Genomic DNA, 25,143 nt, shown 5'->3' with positions numbered 1-25,143 from the left:
AGATGTCACACTGGTGAAGATACCACACAGTACTACTTAAGATCCAAATCAATGTTATGGGCTCTGACAGCAACCCTAGAATAGTACTGAATACTTATGCTCCAGAACTAAGCTGACCAACTACAGCTACAACACTGGCATCTATCCATCAATATGGAAAATTGCCCACTTCGCCCTATACACAAAAAGCATGTTAAATCCAACCCAACCAATTACCACTTCATCAGTCTACTAGTGATCATCAGTAAAGTCGTGCAAAGTGTCAGTATTATCAAGTAGCACTTACTGAGCAATAACCTGACAGGCGAAGCCCAATTTGGGTTCCAGCAGAGCCACTCGCTCCCAACCTCATTACCGCTTTGGTTCAAACATTGTCAACAGAAATAAACAGTGAGGTGAGATGACAATGGCAGCCCTTAACGTCAAATACTGAGCGTGACAATAAAGTGTCCTAGTAAAACTGAAATCAATGAGAATTATGGTAAAACTCTTAGCTCTTTGGAGTCATACTTAGCAAACTCGAAAGATGATTTTAGTTGCTAGAGGTCAGCTGTCTCAGCTCCAGGACATCTATGCAGGAGTTCCTCAGGGTAGTGTCCAAAGCCCTTTAACTGCTTCAGTAACTGTCCTCCATCATAAAGACTTAAGTGGGAATGTCCACTGATGACGCAAACTCACACGTCACAAGTGCCATTCACAATGCCTCAGATTCTGAAGCATGCTATGTCCAAATGCAGCATGGTGGCTCAGTGGTTAGCATTGCAGCTTCAAAGCACCAGGGACCCAGATTCGATTCCAGGCTTAGGCAACTGTGCAGAGTTTGCACATTCTCCCCATGTCTGTGCAATTTCAACTGGGTGCATCAGTTTCCTCCCACAGCTCAAAGATCTGCAGGTTAGGTGGACTGGCCGTTCTAGATTGCCAATGACTTCCAGGGATGTGCCGGCTAGGTGGATTAGCCCTGGGAAATGCAGGGTTAAGAAATAGGGTAAAGGGATGGGTCTGGGTAGGATGGTCTTCAGAGAGGACGTGTGGACTGGATGGCCCAAAGGATCTGTTTCCACACCGCAAGGATACTACCATTCTGTGAGCTGGACAATATCTGGGATTGGGCTGGCAAATGGCAAGTGTGGTGGGATTGTTACAAGTGCCAGGGAATGATTGTCTCCAACAAGAGACAATCTAACCATTGCCCCCTGACATTCAATGGTGCATCCTGGCACCATGTGCACAAACATTCACTCTCTCCACTACCAATGCACGGTATCAGCAACGTGTATCATCTAGAAGATACATGGCAGACATTCACCCCAACTTGTCACAAAATGGCAGCTTCCCCACAGGTAGTCAGAGAATTTGTTTCAACAAATGCATATCCTAGTTTGAATTGGCCAAGTGGCTTGTCAGCACCTTAAAAAAAATTAAATGATCATTGCAGATGCACCATGACTCATTTCATTATTGCTGCTAATCAAATTATACCCTCATAAATCACATTCTCAAAAGCCATGCATTTCAGCAAGCATATTCCTTTTAAAAAATGAATGAGGAAACTTTCTTAGCATTTTAGCAAAAAGAGAAATGGATAGATTGCATGGGCGAGAAACTGATATCAAAACAAGCAAGAAAAAAACTTATTGACGATACTATGAAGAAGCAACAAAACTTAAGGCAAAAAAGGAAATATGGAATAAAACAATTCATATTTTAATCAATTTCTTTCTGAAATACATTAAGCACGCTTGCCTTCTTTGGTCAGTCCATTGAGTATAGAGTTGGCAAGTCATATTGAGCTTGTACAGGACATTAGTGAAGCCTCTTCTGGAATACTGTGTGCAGTTCTGGTTGCCCAGTTACAGGATGGATACTATTAAGCTGGAGAAGGTTCAGAAGAGATTTACCACGATGTTGTCAGGTATAAAAGGTTTGAGTTATAAAGAGAGGCTGGATAGGTCGGGACTTTTTCACTGGAGCATTGGAGGTTGAGACGGTGACCTTCCAGAAGTTTATAAAGTAATGAAGGGTACAGATAGGGTTAACAGTAGTTGTCTTTTCCCTAGAATGGGAGATATCAAGACTAGAGGGCACATTTTTAAGGCAAGAGGAGAGAGATTTCAAAAAGACATGAGGGACAAATCTTTTACACAAAAGCTGGTTCACATGTGGAATGAACTTCCCGAGGAAGTGGCGGATGTGGGTACAATCACAAAGTTTAAAACATTTTTGGATAAGTACGTGAATAGGAAAGGTTTAGTTTAGTTTGGGATTTTGTTCAGCATTTTCTTTCTATTCATTTGTGGGATGTGGGCGTCGCTGGCTGGCCAGCATTTCTTGCCCATTCCTAGTAGCCCTTGAGAAGGTGGTGAGCTGCCCTCTTGAATTACTGCACTCCACCTGTTGTAGGTTGATCCACAATGCTATTAGGGAGGGAATTCCAGAATGTTGACCCAGCGACAGTGAAGGAATGGCGAAATATTTCCAAATCAGGATGGTGCGTGCCTTGGAGGGGAACTTGAAGGTGGTGGTGTTCCCACATGTCTGATGCCCTTGTCCTTCTAGATGGAGGTGGTCATGGGTTTTGAAGGTGCTGTCTGGGGATCTTTGGTGAATTTCTACAGTGCATCTTTTAAGTAGTGCACACTGCTGCAACTGAGCATCAGTGGTGGAGCAAGTGGATGCTTGTGGATGTAGTGTCAATCAAGTGGGCTGCTTTATCCTGGATGGTTTCTAGTTTCTTGAGAGTTGTTGGAGCTGCACTCATCCGGGCAAGTGGCGAATATTCCATCACGCTTCTGACTTGAGTCTTATAGATGGCGGTCAGGCTTTGAGAAGTCAGGAGGTGATTTACTCACCACAGTGTTCCTAGCTTCTAGCCTGCTCTTGTAGCCACTGTGTTAATGTGGTGAGTTCAGTTGTGTTTCTGGGAAAAGGTAATCCCTGGATGTTGATAGTGGGGGATTCAGTAATGGCAACACCACTGGATGTCAAGGGACGGTGTTTAGATTGTCTCTTATTGGTGATGGTCATAGCCTGGCATTTGTGTGGTGCAAATGTCACTTGCCATTTGTCGGCCCAAGCCTGGATATTGTCCAGATTTTGTTGCATGTGAACATGGACTGCTTCAGTATCTGAGGAGTCACAAATGGTGCTCAATATTGTGCAATCATCGGCGAACATCCCCACTTCCGACCTTATGATGGAGGAAAGGGCATTAATGAAGCAGCTGAAAATGGCTCGGCCTAGGACACTACCCTGAGGAATTCGTGTAGAGATATCCTGGAGCTGAGATGATTGACTGCCAACAACCACGACTATCTTCCTATGTGTCAGGTATGACTCCAACCACCAGTTTGCCCCCGATACCCATTGACTCTAGTTTTGCCAGGGCTCCTTGATGCCACACTCTGTCAAATGCAGCTTGATATCAAGGGCTGTCATTCTCCACGTACATCTGGAATTCAGCTCTTTTGTCCATGTTTGAACCAAGGTTGTAATGAGATCAGGAGCTGAGTAACCCTGGCAGAACCCACTCTGGGCGTCAGTGAGCAGGTTATTGCTGATCAGGTGCTGTTTGATAGCACTGTAGATGATACATTCCATCACTTTACTATGATTGAGAATAAACTGCTAGGGCAGGAACTGGCTGGGCCGGGATTGTCCTGCTTTTTGTATACAGGACATACTTGGGCAATTTTCCACATTGTCAGATAATTACCAGTGTTGTAACTGTACTGGAACAGATTGGCAAGGGGAGCAATAAGTTGTGGAACACAAGTCTTCAGTACTATTTCCGGAATGTTGTCAGGACCTGTAGCCTTTGCAGTGTCCAGTGTCTCCAACTTGGAGTGAATCAAATTGGCTGAAGACTGGTATTTGTCATGCTGGGGACCACTGGAGGAAGCCAAGATGGATCATTTACTCAGCACTTCTAGCTGAAGATTGCTGCGAATGCTTCAGCCTAATCTTATGCACTAATGTGCTGGGCTCTTCTATCATTGAGCATGGGGCTATTTGTGCAGCCTCCACCTCCAGCGAGTTGTTTAATTGTCCATCATTTACCACTGGAATGTGGCAGTACCGCAGAGCTTAGATCTAATCTGTTGGTTGTGGGATCACTTAGCATAGACTGTTTGGACCAAAGGGTCTGTTTCCATGCTGTATGGCTCAGACTCTAGAAGATGGGAATGTGTAGTTAAGCACTGGAAAAACGTATAAACTTTTAGCCTAAGTATGAGTAGTTAGAATAAAAAATTGTTGTTCACAGGTAACTCCACTGATACTGTCCCTTATCTATTCAAATAGTGAATTGCCACATCATGTTGCTAAATCTTTCTTACAGATTTTGCAGTAAGTGCACTAACAATTGAGTGAATGACTGAATCAGTAAATGCTACAGAACATGTACTCCAAACATAATTATCACTTCAGCTTCCATTTCTTCATATAAAGTCATAATCATTCACAGCTCATTCCCAACATACCAAAACAAAAATTACATTTTTGGCCTGTTCTCTGCATTCCAATGATGGTGCCAGTTAAGAGGCAGCTGGCACTACTTCCAATGGTCTATAAAAGACACAGTTCAGATCACAAACTACATTACAAAATGCAATAATAGCATCCCAAAGGCAGAATTTGCACAATGTCAGAGAATGACAAGACTTCATTGTTCAATGAAAGTGAAGCTAATTTTTGCTCAAAATTAATCAAGTCCCATCATGTCTATAAAATCAGCAGCTCAAGTTCACCATCACTATAAATATTTACATCAAATTACCTCACAGATTAATTACTTTTCTGCTTTTGTAGCCTTTTATTTTGCATGGTTACAATTGTGAAATGGTCTCAACTTCCTCAAGCTGTAGATGCACATGTAATTGCTTACCTGACTCACAGGCAAATGTCTTTGATGTTTCATCATGAAAGATAATTGCCACAGCATGCTTCTTTGTCTCTCGGGGCAACCTGCTTATGTTCCTGATGCTGTGCAGCTCAGTTACCTGGAAGCAAGAGTTAGATTCATTATCAAAATGGCACAATCTTTCATTTAATGTTCCACAAGAGAATGTCAATTTGCTTTTTATTTCCCTGTGTTCTCTTTTGTGTTTATCAAGGTGAGACATGACAGCTGTGGAGATGGGAATATTTTAATTTTAGGGGTAGGCAGTCACAGGATAAGGCAACTCCCATGCCATCTACAGCAAAACCTGGTACAGGATAAAGCTTTCGTCATCACTCTAACAATACACTTTAAGGTCCTTTTACAAATTTGAAATGCTGTGATTCTGCTTTCAGTTCCACTTAACCTCGTTGCCATTGAATGAAATTGAAGATAAACTGTGCTGGATTATGAGCACTTTACTTTGGCTAATGCACGATTGCACAAATGAAAGTTCCCACCAACTTCAAAAAGCCAGCACAGGAAGATGACTTCCACTTCATCTATGTAGACGGGATCGAAACCAAAGTATCTTTAGCATCCTTTAGAACACGGAGTAGAAATTTGATTAAAGTGCTAAAGGGGATAGACAAAGTGGAGATAGGAGAGGATGATTTCCCTGTGGGGCAATCTAGAATGAGAAGTCATAGTTTTAGGCTAAGGGGTGGCAGATTTAAAATAGATATGAGGAGGCAGTACTTGTCTCAAGGGGTCCTGAATCAGTGGAATTCACTATCCCAGCGCGTGTTGGATGTCAGGACACTGAATAAAGCTACGGAGGACACAGATTTTGTTAGTAACAGGTTGACAGTTTATGGGGAGCAGACAGGAAAGTGCAGCAGAGGCCAAGGCAAGATCAGCCATGATCATGCTGAATGACAGAGCAGGTTCGAGGAACTGAATTGCCTACTCCTGCTCCTAGTTCTTGTGTTCTTATCTCCTATTCCCTAGGGAACACAGTTTCCAACTAGTCAACACTGAAAGAAATAAACGTCGATTAAAAAAAATGTTCTGACGTGATTCAATTAGAAAAATAATGATAATTGTAATAGTGGTAATAAATGATATGGATTTTATAAAGTATTACCCTTGTTAAAGTGGTAGGACATTTGCCTCGGAGCTTAAATGTTGAGGGTTTGAGGCCAAACTCCAAAGAATTGACTGTGGTGAAGAATTACCCAGGTTGACTCTGCAGTGCACCTACTGAGAGTGCACTACACTAATTGGAGTTAGCGTTGTTTAGATGAGGTTTTGAAGGCTCCACCCATGTTCTCAGGTACCTGCAACTACCACCAGGGCTCAAACATGGAGGTGTAGGAGTAATCTCTTTGGGATCCTGGCTAAAAGCAGCACCAAAACAAGTTTAATAAAATGTGAGGCTGGATGAACACAGCAGGCCCAGCAGCATCTCAGGAGCACAAAAGCTGACGTTTTGGGCCAAGACCCTCCTGCTGTGTTCATCCAGCCTCACATTTTATAATCTTGGATTCTCCAGCATCTGCAGTTCCCATTATCACAAAAACAAGTTTTCCAGTCAAATATTGCAACTTCATGGAGCTTGCTGCGCATAACTTGGCTGCCATCATTTGCATCTTACAACAATCACTGTACATTTAAAATAAAGTATTAGTCATGGAATGCTTTGTGAGCTCCTGAGCTTGTGAAAGCCCTGTAGAAATGCAAGAATCTTTCTGTCTTCATCATTTGTTCTCACAATTTATTTTCCCTAGAATTACATGTTATACTCTTTCTGAATGAAAACTAAAGTGAGAACTACAGTCCTCTGAAATCACAAACATTCTTCTTGGTCTAATAAAGTGTGGAGCTGCAGGCCAAGCAGCATCTTAGGAGCACAAAAGCTTTTGTGTTCCTAAGATGCTGCTTGGCCTGCTGTGTTCATCCAGCTCCACACTTTGTTATCTTGGATTCTCCAGCATCTGCAGTTCCCATTATCTCTCATACTTTTTGGTCTGCTGTTAGCGACTTGAACAGAATGTACTGTCAGCTGCTCTTGTTGCCAGTCTTATTTCCTCCATAAACTTTAACTCATCTGAGACTCTGCTTCCTATATCCAAACTTGCACCAAATCCTGTACATCCATCAACGCTGTGCTTCTTGTCCTACATTTCTTTCCAGTCTGTGAAATTAACTATCAAGGGACTAAGCTCTGGAGACCCCATAAACCACTTTGTATCACCATCTGTCTGTGCACCCTTGAAAATATTCCCTCTTTGTCCAAACTTTGAGTCTCTGGCCCTAATTTATGTGGCTTGCTGTCAAATCTTGATTGAAAATAATGCTCTGTAATGCCTTGGGATGTTCGAATAAGTTAAAGGTGCAAAATAAACAGAATCTGCTGTTGCCCCAAGTTATTTTACAATGTGACAATGCAAAAGAATGGCATGTCTGCGAGGTCTGGCTGCTCATATCACTTGAATATTGAGCAGATAAACTGATTGACTACAATGCAAAATAGTCAGTCCACTCTCTGTTGTTCTCTGCTGTGTGCCTGCGCAATAGCTAGGTCATGGTAGAGTGCGATGTGACAGTGAGAATGCAGTCTCAGTTCCTGTCCTGACTACCGCTCATTGGCCACTCTTGAGAACTACTGTTGTGCAGAGATATTGAATGAACGTAAGATCAGGGTTGACCATAATACCTTACCCATAGCATGGTAACACTGGCATTATAGATGCTGAAGTTGCAAAGGGCTACCAAGCATGTGGAATCGCACCTTAGAATGTACTAGCCTTCAGTACTAGGGGGGAGCAATTGAAAGAAAAATGAATAATTTTCTGTTGCTATGGATGGTGTCGTTGTGGTGAATGTTTGGAGTTTTCTGGTTGACACTGCTTAATAGATGAATCAACAGGCACACAGTTGAAACTGAAGTAGCCAGAGTGAATAACTGACTGTTGCTTCAACCAACACCTTAATTCAACAGTGCATCAAGCTTGCACTCTCCTCAAAGATGCTATCAGCAGTTACTCTTGAAGCTGAAGTATGAAAAATATCCGGTCAAGAAAAGACCATCACTGTATTACAAAAGCTGAAGATTTCCACAGAATTTTATACCTAGTGCTGATGGGTCTGGTCAAGGAACAAAAATTAGAAATGAGCAACAGCCAAGGACAGTTAGAAAGCAGCTGGGGAGTGAATCAGGGCAGAAAACCACGATAAGGTTGCAGGGCAGGGAATCAAAAAAGCAAAAAAAGGAACAGAAGTGGGGCAGAGGGTCAGACCAGGGAAGAAGGGCTGGAAGCAAATTGTAGAACTAGGGCATGAGCTAAGGGAGCAGTAGCAGGTAAATGCAGTTCAGTGCAGTCTTAAAATTAATTTGATATTTCCAATCTCAATATCATCCTCGGGACCAGGACCAAATTGAATAACTCACCATGGTGATATTTTTGGATATATTAAAGCCTCTTGGAGAAAGGCAGAGGAATGGCACTAGGTGAACGGCTGTCGTAAAAAGCCAGTGTAGAAGTGGAGAAATCAAATTTGCCTTCTGTGATGTAACTTCTACAATTCTTCCCACAAAAAAGTCAAAAATAGATCAATTACTCTTGGTAAAAACATCTCCAAATTGAATACATAAATTTTAATAGATTTAGTAAATAAATATCCATCAACATGTGGTTACTCTCAAGGCCGCCTGTATTATCATGCTGTACTGTGCCATCTCCATCATGCAGAAACAGGAAGACAATATTTTGCAACATTAAATATAAAACAGCATCTGACAGAGGAGCAATTCACAATAAAATACAAAAAGCAAGGAAGGCCAATACAGATTTGGTCAGGGCAAGTCTTCCCTAATCATCTTATCTTGAGCTTCTTGTTCAAACGATAGGCTGGGTAAATGAGAGTAATGTGTCTCATTACTCGTGTTGTAACTGGTCTTCGAAACTGCTTCTCATAAAAAGCCACCCAACAGATTTGTGAGCATTGTTGGAACACATGGAACAAAAGTGACTGGAGCAAAACTAACCAAATAAATGTAGAATTGTTGTTTCTTGGGCTATTGGACAACTATTGAGTGGGGTCTCAGAAGGTTGGTCTTGGGATAGTTCAGAAAACCTGGTACTATTCAGCTTGCATTTGAGAAAATTAAGAAGAGATGGGATGGAAGTGGTTAAAAAAAAGGGTCTCAGAGTAAATCGGGAGAAATTGTTCACATTGGAAGAGGTATTGAGAACCAGAGGGCACAATTAAGGTATTTTACAAAAGAGTTGATGGCATCACGAAGGGAAGAAAAGCTTTAATGCAATTCTTAAGATCTAGAATGTGCTATCGGAGGGTGCAATGGTACTAAATTCAGTTGCACAAACAGTGAGACATTACAGGCACGACAAGCTGAATGGCCTCTTTCCATGCTGTAATGCCAAACTTCAAATTTTATCATTATATATATTTCAACATTTATAACATTACTCATTAGGCAACAAAATGGGCTAAGAGTAAAAGGGGGAGCTATTAAAAAGGATTTGCATATAAAACTGGGCTTTAATGCAGGTTTTAAATGAGGAGATAGAGAGTTAGAACATTTATAATACTTACGGGAGGCAGTTGCACAAACATGGCAAACATTAGTTCACCATGGTCACAGCTTTGCTGACAACTTCTATATTATTTATGACTGTGTATTGGGAGAGATGTGGAAACTGTAAGATAGACCATGGGGATAGAAAAACAATAGGGCTAAGAATTTTGCAGATCAAAGCTCAGAATTTAAAAGTCAGCTCTAAATGATATCATTAGAATTAGTCAACAGTTAAGGTCATAGGTTGGAGATAAAAGCAGCAAATAAAACCAGGAAGCCAGACTAAAAGAAAAGCAGTGATGAGGCAGAAACGCAAGAGAAAGAACTTGAAAATAAAAGTTAGGAAACAGTTTTAAGAAATTAAAAATAGGAAAGTAAAATTAAACTATGAAACAAAGTATTGCACAGGATAAGAAGTGTTTTGAAAGCCACAATTAAATCTGCCATCAGCACAGTCAACACAATCCAGATCATCTCGCTGTTTTTTAAAAAAATGTTTTTATTTCTCTCGCATTGCCATTATCTCTGAAAGGGTTTATGCTCAAGTCCACAAACTGATGATATCACAGAGTCTTGTGTAGGAAGAAGTGGAGTCTCATTTAAGATCCTGACAGGGTCAGGTGTGTCATCACTGGTTCCTGACATTCCTAGAGATTGTGTTGAACAAGCCAATATGACTTAAACCTATTGCCATCATGAAATAAATTGCACTTTGTTGTTCAGACAGATGTTTCTTCTTGTATGATTCACTAATGGTTCATCTTCTCATGCTCTTAATCAAACAGTCCCTTTGACTCAGTACAGAAAGGAGCACTGTCTTTCCACTTTCCATCGGGGATCTGGGCTGAACAATGCTTAGACGCAGCAGTCCCATGCACTAGAAGATTAAGCAGATTTATCGGGCGTCAGGCCACATGAAACTTTTCTGGCTTGGAGAAAAGAGTGTTTCAGGTTTACATTGAATACTTTTGTTTGCAGCCTGTTTAGTTTCTTACATTTCTGGTTGCACTTCAGCCCCACACTGCTGATCTAGGAGTGCCCTGGGCAGGGAGGAGCAGGCAACATACAGGGGCTTGGCCGAAGTGGCCATTAATAGATTGAACAGGAGAGGTTAAATGAAACAAAATCCCTGATATATATTTTATAAGTAACAAGTAACAATTTATTTATTTAACCCTGGCAGTGAAAAAAAAAACAAAATTACTAACAAATCAAAAAGTTCCTCCTTAATTACTAATCTATTCCCCAACTGAACTAAATTCTACTGGTAAGCTGTTCCAATAAACACAAGTCCCTCATATATTAACCCAAGTAATACAAAAATAAATTAAAACTTAGTCTCTCAAAGTCTACACATCTTTCTTCCACTGATCCTGCTGTCAGAGATGTTTTCTCTGTGAAGTCTTCTGTGAGGACTCTTAGCTAGAAGTGTTGTGGTGCCTTTTATGAATAGATGGTGCTCTCTTCAAGAGCTTAGTGATTTCTTATCAGAGCTAGATGCTTATTTCTTCACTGATGGCTCACTCTCACAACAATTTTCAAAAGCCCTCACCTTACATACCTCAGAAGACATATCAATTATCTTACAATAACTTTGGTCTGAGGTTGGCAAAACCATCAGATTTAAATTCAATTGGCTTTAAATTGCTAAGTGCTTGGTTTAAATTAATTAGCTGATTCTAGCTAATTGCCAAAACATCAAAACAAGCCTAAGGTTTCCAATCGGACAACGAATTGATAAGTGATTCAATTTCAGAACTGGCTGTACATCTTCAGCTACATACACTGTTCCCCCGCAACCCCCACCCACTCCCCACCCCGTATAAATCTCGAAGCTTAGCAAAGCACTTTACCTCTTAAAGGAACCACACACTCTTCTCCCTTATTTTTTTTATTTAAAAACAAAATCTGCCAGATGTAACAGTGGCTGAAGGACCTAGGGTAATGGATGAACTGAAGGGAATTTATATTAGTCAGGAAATGGTGTTGAATAGACTGTTAGGTCTGAAGGCTGATAAGTCCCTGGGACCTGATGGTCTGCATCCCAGGGTACTTAAGGAGGTGGCTCTACAAATCGTGGGCGCATTGGTAATCATTTTCCAATGTTCTATAGACTCAGGATCAGTTCCTGTGGATTGGAGGGTGGCTAATGTTGTCCCACTTTTCAAGAAAGGAGGGAGAGAGAAAACGGAATTATAGGCCAGTGAGCCTGATGTCAGTAGTAGGAAAGATGCTGGAGTCAATTATAAAAGATGGAATTACGACTCATTTGGATAGCAGTAACAGGATAGGTCAGAGTCAGCATGGATTTACGAAGGGGCAATTGTGCTTGACTAATTTTCTGGAATTTTTTGAGGATGTAACTATGAAGATGAACAAGGGCGAGCCAGTGGATGTAGTGTACCTGGACTTTTTCTGAAAGCCTTTGATAAAGTTCCACACAGGAGGTTAGTGAGCAAAATTAGGGCACGTGGTATTGGGGGCAAAATACTGACTTGGATTAAAAATTGACTGGCTGACAGGAAGCAAAGGGTAGTGATAAACGGGTCCCTTTCGGAATGGCAGGCGGTGGCCAGTGGGGTACCGCAGCTGTTTACAATATACATGAATGATATAGATGAAGGCGTTAAAAGTAATATTAGCAAATTTGCTGATGACACAAAGTTGGGTGGAAGTGTGAAATGTGAGGAGGATGTTATGAGAATACATGGTGACTTGCACAGGCTAGGTGAGTGGACGGATGCATGGCAGATGCAGTTTAATGTGGATAAATGTGTGGTTATCCACTTTGGTGACAAGAACAGGAAGGCAGATTACTATCTAAATGGAGTCAAGTTAGGTAAAGGGGAAGTACAAGGATATCTAGGTGTTCTTGTACATCAGTCAATGAAAGCAAGCATGCAGGTACAGCAGGCAGTGAAGGAAGCTAATAGCATGCTGGCCTTCATAACAAGAGGAATTGAGAATAGGAGCAAAAAGGTTCTTCTACAGCTGTACAGGGCCCTGGTGAGACCACACCTGGCGTATTGTGTGCAGTTTTGGTCTCCAAATTTGAGAAAGGACATTCTGGCTATTTAGAGAGTGCAGCGTAGGTTCACGAGGTCAGTTCCCAGAATGGCAGGACTATCATATGTTGAAAGATTGGAGTGACTGAGCTTGTATACACTTGAATTTAGAAGGATGAGAGGGGATCTGATTGAGACGTATAAGATTATTAAGGGATTGGGCACTCTAGAGGCAGGAAGCATGTTTCCGCTGATCGGTGAGTCCAGAACCAGAGGACACAGTTTAAAATTAAGGGGTAGGCCATTTAGAACAGAGTTGAGGAAAAACTTCTTCACCCAGGGAGTGGCGGATATATGGAATGCTCTGCCCCAGAAGGCAGTGGAGGCCAAGTCTCTGGATACTTTCAAGAAAGAGATGGATAGAGCTTTAAAGATAGTGGAATCAAGGATTATGGGGATAAGGCAGGAACAGGATACTGATTGTGGATGATCAGCCATGATCATAATGAATGGTGGTGCTGGCTCGAAGGGTCGAATGGCCTATTCCTGCACCTATTGTTTATTGTCTATAACAAATTCTAGCCTCCTGCCTGCCAACTCATGATTACTCTATGCAACTTTGTAACAAGGGTCATAGCGCCTGATAGTCTGGCCCTCTTTTGCGGTCACGTCGCACTCGGCTGTCCACTGAGAGGGAGCATGCAGTGTCTACCAAGCATGATAGAGGCCTTTAGAGACTGGTAGGCACCACAGAGGCTAGGCCACATCATCACCCGGGCAATATTATTTTAAGAAGATTCTGTTCCAGTTCAGTAAGACTTCTTTGACCATTTTATTTATTTTTGTGATAAGGTCAATTAACCTATTTAACATTTTGTTTAGAAAAGTAGAGCATTCTACCCCGGCCATTACCTTGTAGTGGTTAGTTCTGCAATACATATGACACAAACTGATTAAAATAAACCATGGACAGCAAATAGCACAGTTCATGAAAATTTATTCTTACTACGTTTTTTAAAAGCAGTTATCATCTCCAGGGTGATCATGAATTGCATGCTTGAGTAGAGACTTTAGGCATCTCAAGAGGGGGTCAGTTAGCTCAGTTGAGTGGATGGCTGATTTTGCAATGCAGTGTGATACCAACAGTGTAGGTTCAATTCTGATATTAGCTGAGGTTACCACGAAGGTCTCTCCTTCACAACTTCGCTCCTTGCCTGTGGTACAGTGAACCACTGTTGTGCCGCTCTAATGAAAGAAAAGCTCAATGGTTTTGTAAGATCACGATGACTTTCCCTTCAACAGATATCTCCAGGAATTAACCAAAGATGCTCCTTAGATAGTCATTAAAACGTGGATGAAAATCTTTCTTCCAAATCTCAACAGAGCTAAATGGACAAAAAGACCACTGACCCCACGTGTTGGCTTATACCCTCCAATAATGTCAGAACAAAGCATTCAAAGATAGTCTTGTTACATAAAGTAAAAAAACACATTGCTGATATCAATCTTATGCTCATTTGTTGAAGCTCCTTGTTACACACTCCCAATTTAAATTAATTTGAATTTCGATATTTACAGGCCTGAAAATTGGTTGTCACACTGAAACTGATGGGCAAGTGGACTAAACAAAACTGATTCACTTGTGCCCTCATGGTGCAACTGACAACATTGGAAATGTCAGTCATACCTCAACAGTTTACGTGTCTGTTGCAAAGTGGATGAAGAACAGGGTTAGATCACTGCCATGAATCAAGGTTGGAGGGAAACAGAGGAAAGGGTAGAGAATGAGGAAGAGGTTGGGCTGTGGTGATAGATGTGCTCAGTTTTAAAACAGGGCCAGGAACAGCAATTCTGACTCTGCTCCTAGTAAGTAAGGCATACTGTAAACTTTGTTTTAACTGGCATCATATGACCCAGCACTCTCGATACACTGGCAAAAATATGGACCTGAGATAGCAGAAGTTTACTGTGTTATTGTGCTCTATGCAATGCACGAGTAGTCAGTCGAGGGTGTAAGTTAGTAGGCTCTCTGGCGGTAAGTTTTATTTAAGGCAAAGTTGCATATTTACTTAAGTGATTTATGCTGTTCGTAAAGTATAACAGTGATGTATAAACCACATGCAATACATTTTTATTACTTGATGTGTGTTTTTACATTGATATGCGGACCTCTTTAAAAACCAGAATATTTGATCAACTAGCACACTTCTGGTCCCATAGGTGCCAGCTAATAAAACATTTGCTGTTCTTAAACATTTTGAGGCAGTTTCCTGTTTACATGCCAGCAAGCTGCTGTCAATCACAATCTAAGGATCCTCAAATACATGTAAGGTTCAAGTAGTCCATTGATCTAAGCTTCCTGTAGGTGGAGGAGAACTTGAACTATAGGGCACTCTAACTCATTGTGTGGGTACACTGCATGCATTTTGGGCCTTTTAAAATGTGTGTTTTTGGTCTAAGAAGAAGTGCTATGCAATGCAGAGACCTCCATTTGTAAATATTTGGAAGCTTCATTTCTCAAACAAGACCACATCTTAAGCATTTCCATTCAAGGCTGACCAGCCCTCCAAAATGTCTTTCATCCTTCCTTATAATTGATAACTTTGCCTGAATTTCTCAAATTTGAATGTGATACCAAATCAAGAGTGTGGAGTCAGCAAATGTAACTCAAAACAAATACACAAGGTTTGATACTATCCAGGGTAAAGCAGCCTGCTTGATTGACACACAATCTTCAACATTTATTTCCTGCACCTTTGACACAAATTGACAGCATGTACTAAGTACAAGATGTACTGCAGTAACTCACCTAAGGCTCCTCTGATTGTACCTTCCAAATCTGTGACCTCTACTATCTAGAAGGACAAGGGCAGCAAAAACGTAGGGACACCAACACTTGCAAGCTTCGCTCCAAGCCATACGCCTGCTTGACTTGGGAATATATTGCCATTGCTTCACTGTCACTGAGTCAAAATACTGAAACCCCTACAGAGCTATGTTGTGGGTGATCCTGTACCTAAGGACTGCAGCAGTTCAAGGAAGAAATTTACCACTGTCTTCTACAGGCCAATTACAGGTGGACATTAAGTGCTGGCCTCGATAGCATTACCCATAGCTCATGAATGTCTAATTCCTTTTTTGTTAAATCAATGTATGCAAGTGAGAAGGATGAAAACAGCTAAGAATTAGCACTGAAAAATCTAAAGAAACGCATATGAGAAAGTAATACACATACACAATGAGAAAAATAGACAAAGTAGTCTAAGGTTGTGTATGGCCAGAGAACCATACAGATGGATCATTACAACAGACATACATATTGGGCATATGTATTATATACTGGTTAGATGGACTCTGATAGGCCTCAGCCTTATGAAGTCGAATTAAAATTGTGAGATGTAAAACAGCTTGCTGATGTGAATGGGAATGGAAGGCTGACGGAAGTGTCTAGGCCCGAAACGTCATCCTTCCCAATCCTCTGAAGCTGCTTGGCCTGCTGTGTTCATCCAGCTCTACACCTTGCTTTCTCAGATTATCCAGCATCTGCAGTTCCTGCTATCTCTTGCTGAAGTGAATCACCAATCTCATGCATAAAGTCTAAGACTACCCTAATGACTCTCATGTCTTTCAAAATTCTTGAGAAGGAAACACTGGAAAGTAACATTTTCCAGGCATACAATTCAAACGTGTAACCAGCTGAGTGCTTCTAAAACAGACAAACTTTATGCTATTCCCTTGTTTTACCTGATAACAGCATTTATGAAAAATTGAGAACAGGAGGAGTGCCCCCAAATCAGCCTTTTGAGTCTGCTCGCCCATTCAAAATCATCATGCCTGATCAAACCTGCATTTCTCTTCCCTCCCTCACATACCTTTTGATCCCTTTAGCTCCAAAAATGCCTTCGTGAAGGTATTGACCGCATGTTGGCCCCATGTTGCTGGCTGACTGACCATTCACTGCCATGCTTTCTGGTGTTCCATGGGGTCCAGCATGTGAGACTTGAGCTGGGAAGTAGCTGCAGGCTATCAAGTGGTAAACAGCATTAAAACTGTGACCGAACTTGACCATAGTTTAAGAATTAGGGCAAATGTAATTTACCCCAAGGGTTTAAGGAGATATGAAACAGACTGTGAAAGAAAACTATACTAAATCAATTGTGACCTTTGAAAATGTATATAGTCATTTCCTGTTAAGGGCAGGCATTGTAGGTTAATGAGATAGTCAAGAAAATTCTGTGATTTCTGCAATGGTCTGGAAACCAGCTCAGAAACCTTGCAGGGAACAAATGCAAAGAGAAAGTTCACATAATTTTAAAAGGATGAAAAAGCAATTTTATGCATCAAAATGTACCCATCCAACAGAGTACAATAGTCCTCACCCTACAGCAGTAATAAGGCCAACTTTTATTTAACAAACCCAAAATACCACTGTCCTTTCCATAGATGAGGAAAAAAAAGCAAAGTACATAATGATGTATCACCATCATCAGCAATCACACATGACAATTCAAGAAGAGAGATGGAAGAGACGGTACAAGTGACTTATACTTGCCTCAAAGTGTAGACTGTACCAAGTATAAATAATGGAGTTAAACACACCAGAGCCAGGCCTTCGTCACTCATAGGTAAAGGGAAACAACCCAATTCCAAACAGGAGAGAGAGAGATCCAATTGTTATTCAAAATGGAAGCTAACCACAAACCATTCTCCACCTCAACACGGTAAGGATAATGCATCTTTGACTACCTTCAGCACTTCCTTCATTGTTTGTGAACATCAACGCCCCAGCACTGGCATCTTAGCTGACCGTTTTCAGACTGTGTCAAGCTTTTCCCAGGAAAGCAGGGTCTGAATTAAAAAGGTCAAACACACACTCTGTGGCCATGCCCACCTCTACGGCATTTTTATTTGAAAATAGCAAATACTTCACCTACTTCCAGACCCACTAGTGACAATCAATAGAATTTGTGCTCACAATCTATGATTTGGGTAACTTTGGAATTCACAGTGAGGAAAAGAAAACTTTTATAAACATAGTCACATAACACTGTCGTCTCTGTAGAATGATAAAATGAATTGTAAACAGACAGTGCTGATTATTTGAAACTTGACATGAATTTGAACTCAGTGTTCTAATTAACTGATTAATTGGAAAGTACGCTTTTTACTGTGACATGTCAGAAAAAGAATAAACCAGAAACGCTGGCTTCAAGCTGAAAAGTCCTTCAGGAAATAATGTTCTATGAAATGTTAATCTAACCCAGTAACAGAAAGATAAAAATACATATGGTCTTGGACTACTGCTGAGAACAAAGCAAAAGAATAATCTGTTCGTTGGTGATCAGTTCGTTTCTGGCAGGGTCACTTAACTCTTGACTGCATGATGTATGTGATCAAAACGTAACAGCTAGTCTCCAGAGAATAAACGCCTTTGATTTCAACACCACATTTGACAGAAATCAGGAAGCTCCAGCTTATCTGGAGTCACCTGGAATCAAGGGAATTTTCACTCATGGTTGGAGTTATGTCTCACTGAAGAGATGATGGTTGTGCATATTGGAAGTCAGTCATCTCCGCTCCAGGACATCTCTGCAGGAGTTCTTCAGGGTAGTGTCCTAGGCCTAAACATCTTCAATTGCTTTATCAATGGCTTTCCCTCCATCAAAGGTCAGAAGTAGGGTTGGTTGCTGATGACAGTACAATGGTCAGCATTATTCATGACATCTCAAATACTGAAGTTGTTTGTGTCTGGCTTCAGCAAGATTTGGGCAACATTCCAGCTAGAATTGATGAGCCACAGGCAACATGTATACCACTCTAGAGCAGGCAATGGCCACCTTCGATAGGATAAAATCTAACCTTTGCTCCTTGATGTTCAATGGTAATATCAATCACTCCCTCACAATCTCTCATTAATCCCTTACTATCTATATCCTGGGGGCCCAGTGATCAGAAACTGAACTGGACCAGTCGTTGTAAGAGGTAGTCAGAGGTTAGAAATTTTGTAGAGTGTAACCTCCTATCTCCCCAAAGTCTATCCATAATCTACAAGGCACAAGTGAGGAGTGTGATAGAGTACTCTCCACTTGCCTGGGTGAATGCAGCTCCAACAACACTCAAAAAGCTTAACATCACACATTCCAGAAAGACAAGGGCCACAGATACATGAGAACATCACGAACTGTAAGTTTGCTTCCAAGCCACACAAGATCCTAATTTGGAAGCATATTACCATTTAACCACAGTTGCTGCTCAATATCCTGGAACTTGCACCTGAACAATATTGTGAGATTACATACACCCCAAAGGATGCACCAACACTTTCTCTAGGATAATTTGGGATGATTGCTAACCGAGCCAGAGACATCTATACCTCATGACCATGTACGAAAACAATTATATTTTTTGCTTTTAATGGAAGCTATTTGTCTCTTTTATGCAGCTTTTTTTTAAAAAAAGAAAGCTAAACTAGTGAAAATCTGTCTGATGTGTACAGTCAGGACTTGTTTTTACATTTCACAACCCTTAGATATTACAAATTTTGGGTTTGTCCATAAAACAAAATGGATGTCCAGCTCTCGCATGATAAAATTAACCTGATGTTACAAAATATTTGCACCTTCTGTTATTTTGTGAGAAAGCTGATAGAAATCTGTTCCAATCTTTGGAATGAACCGATTCCTTTTCAATGTTTCTCAATTTTCTTGCTTCCGAGTGTGTGTTCTTTCTATTGCAATGACATTAGATATAACTGGCAAAGCTGTTCGAAAGCATAAAATTAGGGTGGAAATTTCCCAGTCTTTGAATAGAATGGGTCATGGTGAGGAATTGGGAGAGTACTGTTAAGAATGAAAACATCAGATTGTAGACATCAAGACAAAAAAAGAAGCCTGATTTTCTGCTTAAGATTTCAATGCTACTTGCATCCATTATTGGTTTATCTCACTTCATTTCTAAGCAGTAATGATTTTCTCAGGGATTGGTGAGAAACTCAATACCAACAATTCCTGATTTGAATGCCCAAGGGGTTACCTGGCAGATGAGCTCGTAGCTTGTTTCTCTGGCACTTATTTTAAATTCACTCAGACATGGGCATCGCTGGCCAACCAGCATTTATTGCCAATGTCTAAATGCCCTTGGATATAGCTGATTAGCTTGCTAAAGCACTTCAGAAAGCAATTAAGAGTCAACCACTTTGCTGTGGCTCTGGGGTCACGTGTAGGCCTGACCAAGTAAAAATGGCAGTTTCCTTCTATAAAGGCAATCGGTGAACTACATGGAATTTTCCGACAAACGACAATGGTTATGGCTGTCATTAAATATTTTATTTCTAGACTTTTTTTGATTCTGTTGTGGTGCATTTTGAACCCAGGTCTCAGATTTATTCAGAAACAAGTCCTTTGGCCCATTATGTCCATGCCAATCTACAAACACCAAACTACATTAAACCTATTTACTTGCACTTGGTCCATAGTCTGCTTTGTCCTGTTATTTTAAGTACTAATCCAGATGCTTCTGAAATGTTGAAAGGGTACTTGCCACTACCATCTAAGGTAGCATGTTCCATTTATCTACCACCCTCGTGGAGCAAAAAAACTTTCTCAGATCTCCTCTAAAGCACTTACTCCTCAACATAAACTTATGCCCTCTGGTCTTCAACATGTTTGCCATACGGAAAAGACTCATGATCTACTCTATCTAAGCCTCTCAGTTTTATATATCTCAATTTGGTCCCCTTGGCCTGGTTGGTCTAAGGAAAACAAACAAACCCCCGCTATCCAGTCTCCTCAAAATTGAGACTTTTTACCCCAGACAACATCCTGGTGAATCTCCTCTGCACCCTCTCCAGTACAATCATGTTCTTCTGATAATGTGGCAACCAGAACTACATACTGTATACTGTGGCCTAACCAATGTTTTATAAAGTTGTAATAGGATTTCCTTGCTCTTATATTGTATGCCTCAGCTAATGGAAACAAGCATCCTGCATGCCTTCTTCACTAGTCTGTCTACTTGTGCTGATCTATTGATTCATACACCAAGGTTCCTTCATTCCTCAATACTCCCTAAGAACCATTGTGTATATCCTTCCATTATTCAACCTCCCAAAATGCATCAGCTTGAACTTCTCAGGATTAAATTCAATCTTCCATTGCCCAATTTCTCCGCTGATCAACATTAGACTGCAGCCTTAGTTCATTCTTCTCACTATCAGCAGCACTGCTGCTTTTTGTGCCAGCTGCAAACTTTCAAATTATACCTTCTACATTCACATCCAAGTCATTAATGTACATTAAAAGTAAGAGTCTCAGCACTGAACTGTAATTATAAAAACAATCTTCTACCTACTTACAAACCAATTTTGGATCCAGTATACCAACTTGCCTCCAGTCACCTATGGGACCAACCTTCCATGTGGGATCTTTTCAAAGGCTTTACTGAAGTCCATGCAAATCACATCAACTGTACTACCTTTTAGTGACTGGAACCAGAGCCAGGTAGATCTCACTTACTATGAGATCTTTGACTGAGGTTGTTAACCTGGACTAATCAGGGAGCTCTGGCGGACGGATGTAAAAAGGAGATTTGGAAGGTCTCCTCAGTCTAGAGACTGACTCTGAGTTAGCTGGTCAGAGCTCATATACTGTACACATGTAAATAAAGGATGACTTGGTGATCCGATACCGACCTCTGTGCATTATCAATTTATGTAATCACCTTTTCAAAATTAAGTTAGTCAGACCAGATCTCCCTCGAACAAATCAGTGCTAAAACCATCCCTGAGCAATTGCTGCTCCTGTCCTTAAGAACTTTTTCCAATAGTTTCCTTATCAATAACATCAGACTAACTGGTCTGTAATTACCTTCTTATTCAGCTGTCCTTTATGAAAAGAGGAAGCATATTGGTTACCCTCCAGTCGTCTGACACTTCACCTGCAGTCAGCAAAACATTAAATATATCCAGAGACCTAACAAAGTCCTCCAAAACATTACCTGGGTCTCGGAATTACAAGACCAGTGACCAATACCATTTAGCCATCACCTCTCCTAACCTCCATTAACAAACACCAGTGGCACGTGTGTAAGAAAGAGAGGCAGGTATAGGCCATTTGGCCCCTCAAGCCTGCTCTGCCATTCAATAAGATCACGGGTGATTTGTTTGTGCTCTGAATTCTATATTGTTAGCTATCCTCTGACAACTTGATAGGCGTGCCTAACCAAGAAACTACCCAGTTCTGCCATAAAAATATTTCGTGCTTCTTCAAAGCCTTCTGAGACAGTGTTCCAAAATCAAACAAACCTTGGAGAAAAAAAATTGTTGCCTTCATCTTGGTCTCAAAAGGATGACTCTAATTTTAAAACCACATTCCCATGCACCCCACCCCTCCCCTTTTCTGGACTGACCCACGTGTAAACATCCTTTTTCCACATCCATCTTGTCAAAACCATTCACAATCTTACACACTTCAATCAAGACAACTCATACTCCAGTGGAAACAAGTCCAGTCTCACCAACTTTGCCTCATAAGACAAGAGACTCATTTCAAGCATAAATCTAGTAAACTTCTTCTGAACTGCATCTTTCCTTAAATAAGACCACCAAAACTTTACGCAGTACTCACAAACACCCTCCTGAACTGAAACATATCTTGCATGTTGAATTCCTCTTCTAATAAAAGATACCATACTATTAGCTTTCTTAAGTGCTGCAAATATAGACTAATTTTTTGAGACAAATGCACCAATCGTCCAAACTCTCTACACTTCCCTGGAGCAGAAGACAGAGGAGGGAAAATGATTGACGTGTAAAATTACGCACAGCAGATAGGGTAGACAGGAAGAAACTTTTCCACTTGGGGGAGGGATCAATGACAAGGGCTATAGACTTAACAGGCAGAAAGTTTAATGGGACTGGAGGATTCTTTTTCACCCAGAGGGTGGTGAGAATCTGGAACTCACTGCCTATAAAAGGTTGGTACAGACAGAAACCCTCAGAACATTTAAAGAAGTATTTAGATGTGCATTTGTGATGCCAAGATGTACAAGGCTGTGGACCAAGCGCTGATAAATGGAATTAGAATAGTTATGTGGTTGTTTTTGACTAACTCGGTCTCAGCTGACTGAAGGGCTTTTTTCTGTACAGTAGATCTCAATGACCTTGGAATCGTGCAGTTATTCTCTTCTTAAGTAATACTCTGATTTTTAGATTCATGCATGCCAAAGTGAGCAAATTCACACTGTCCCACGTTATATTCTGTCTGTCAGACCTTTATCCACATCCATCTGTAACACCTTACGTCTTCCTCACATTATACTTTCCTACCCGTTTTGGTGTCAGCAAACTGAGTTCCATGTCTTTATTCCTCTCAGCCAACTCATTGATGAAAATTGGAAAAAGCGGAGGCCCCAGCACAAACCTCACACATCACATCCTGCCAATCAGACAAGAGCCCATTTATGCATGCTCTTTTGTTTTGCCACAGGCACCTCATAAATGCCTTCTGGAAATCCTAATACAGTACACCTGCAGACTTGCCTTTGTCCAAAGCATGTTTCACTTCCTCAAATCCCAATGGCTAAGGCAGTGGAATGTGGATCTGCATGAACTTTCTACCAGTCAGTGAGCACTTTCCTACACAGTTGCCAAGCTGACCATGGAGACAGACACACAAAACTGATAATGTCAGTGGACTTCTCCAACTTTCAATTCAGTTTAGGAAGGCTGTCACACAAACCTGCCTGCTGTTCCTGTGACTTTGCATTTAACCAACACCTTGGGATCACCGCCTGGGGAGGAGCAGATGCCTGGCCTTCAGCAGTTCTCCGAGTGCCAGCGGCCCAGGATGGTTCTTCTTTGACCAACTGCAGAGATGTGCCAGTTATCTGCTCACCAGAGAGTGCTCCTGCATCTCATCTAGAAAGAGTATCCAGTCTCTGAGCTGGAGGAGAGTGCAGGAGGAAGCTCACTGACAAAATCCTCTGAGGGACTTGTGGCTTCATCCTCAGAATGGAGAAGCAGCTGATGGCCTGAGGGATTCTGTCTTTGAGGTGCAGGCTGTGTGGGCACCACCGGTGCCTGCAAAACAGATGAGAGGGAATTAGTTGCACATTAGGGGCAGAGCTGTGAGCATGTTAAGAATACATTAACAACAGTGATAATGGGAGAACAGCATAGCACAATGAAGCTTCCTTGGATGCTTAAATATTTAGGTCTCAACATCCTCTTCAGCAATCTCTATCATCTCCAGGCAGTTCAAAATTTTTCTCCTTATGGGGTTTAAGGATATAAATATGAACATCCCACAACCCATCTTTATACTCTAACTGCTGTTACACAAAATTTCTGCCTCCAATGCAACAAAAGGACAGATTGATTGAGATGAATGTTCCTGGAAGAATCATAGTAGTGCTGCAGGAGGAGGAGAGGTTGTGAGGTGTCCCCAGTGAGTGGCTTCAAAGTACAATGTGCAGAAAGATTTCGACTCTTACGGATTAGTAAAAGCCTTCGCAGGAAGATGCTGCATGCAGTAGTGAGGCAGGTGGACCATTAGCTTTAGGGAAAGATGGTGTCAACAGAGATGGAGTGAAAGCAAGGCCATGGAGAGATGACGGTAGCACTTACCTTTGTAGGGTGACCTTCTTCTAGCACTGCTTGTCTTTTCTTCCAGCTTTGACAATATACTGACCCTAGTGGCTAGCTGATTCCATAATGTCAGAATTTGAAATTTTCTTTAGCAGACCTGAGGAAAACGGACAGCCCTCCTCTCTGTCAGCCTGATCACTGGGACCTCCACGTCCCCGCCTATGAATTGGTAGAGTTAACTTCCCACTCTTAGCCATAGCCAGTAGAATAGTGGTCAGGCAGCAAACATTGAATGACAGTTCCTAACAGCATTTGAAGTAATGAGCAACCAGGGTTTAAATATGGCAATCACAGCATGAATACAAGAAGGCTCCACCAGAAGCAAAGATACTCACCTCCATAACCACATGATTCAATGAGAAATATTCTGAATGTATAATTAATAAGGTGTGCAGAAGATTGCATGAGAGAAATTACCTTGGGACATGGTGGGATGCTCTCTATGAAACTCCCTGAAAATAAGACCCAACCAAAACACGTCAACAGTCACCCTGCACATATTTCTTCATTCCAGATCCCATCAAAAAGGCATACATACTGCAGTATTTACTTTTTGTATGGTTTAAAATAAAAATACATCTTGTCAAAGTTTAAAACCTTGCACTGATCCAGACATTTGCAAGAATACCATTGCAAAGGCAAAACAACATTTTATACTGTATTTAAAAAGAATGTATGGATTGTGCAGAATCAACCCATCTGAACAAGTATGGCAGTTAACCGTTAGTCATCACATTCATGGTGCATTCTCTATTGTGATGTCTCTAGTAATCAGCAGCCACTTGCAAACCATCTCACATAATACAAAATATTGTTTTTCCTCATTTCGATATTGCTGCGAATTCATCTGATGAGTGCAAGATGAAAACCTTTGCCAAAATGGGTCTTTTCTCAGCAATACTCAAATTCTGTTCTCCTAATCAATGATTTAACATTAGTGTTCAACAAGTCAGGGTCATAAAGTGATTCCAGTAAACTGAGGAGGATTCAATCATGCAAACTATACAATATA

General features: G+C 41.1%; 1 protein-coding gene across 1 annotated transcript in view; it reads right to left on the bottom strand.

The window, feature by feature from the left end:
- Window positions 1-25,143, bottom strand: part of dok6 (docking protein 6) — a 405,108-nt gene that overhangs the window by 157,051 nt on the left and 222,914 nt on the right. Inside the window, exon 3 of the mRNA XM_048529673.1 lies at window positions 4,886-5,000. Coding sequence (XP_048385630.1) covers window positions 4,886-5,000 — 115 coding nt within the window. The remainder of the gene's footprint in view (window positions 1-4,885; window positions 5,001-25,143) is intronic.

The sequence above is a fragment of the Stegostoma tigrinum genome, chromosome 5, assembly GCF_030684315.1.
Source record: "Stegostoma tigrinum isolate sSteTig4 chromosome 5, sSteTig4.hap1, whole genome shotgun sequence".
Lineage (NCBI taxonomy): Eukaryota > Metazoa > Chordata > Chondrichthyes > Orectolobiformes > Stegostomatidae > Stegostoma > Stegostoma tigrinum.
This window is presented reverse-complemented; position numbering and strand designations above follow the sequence as displayed.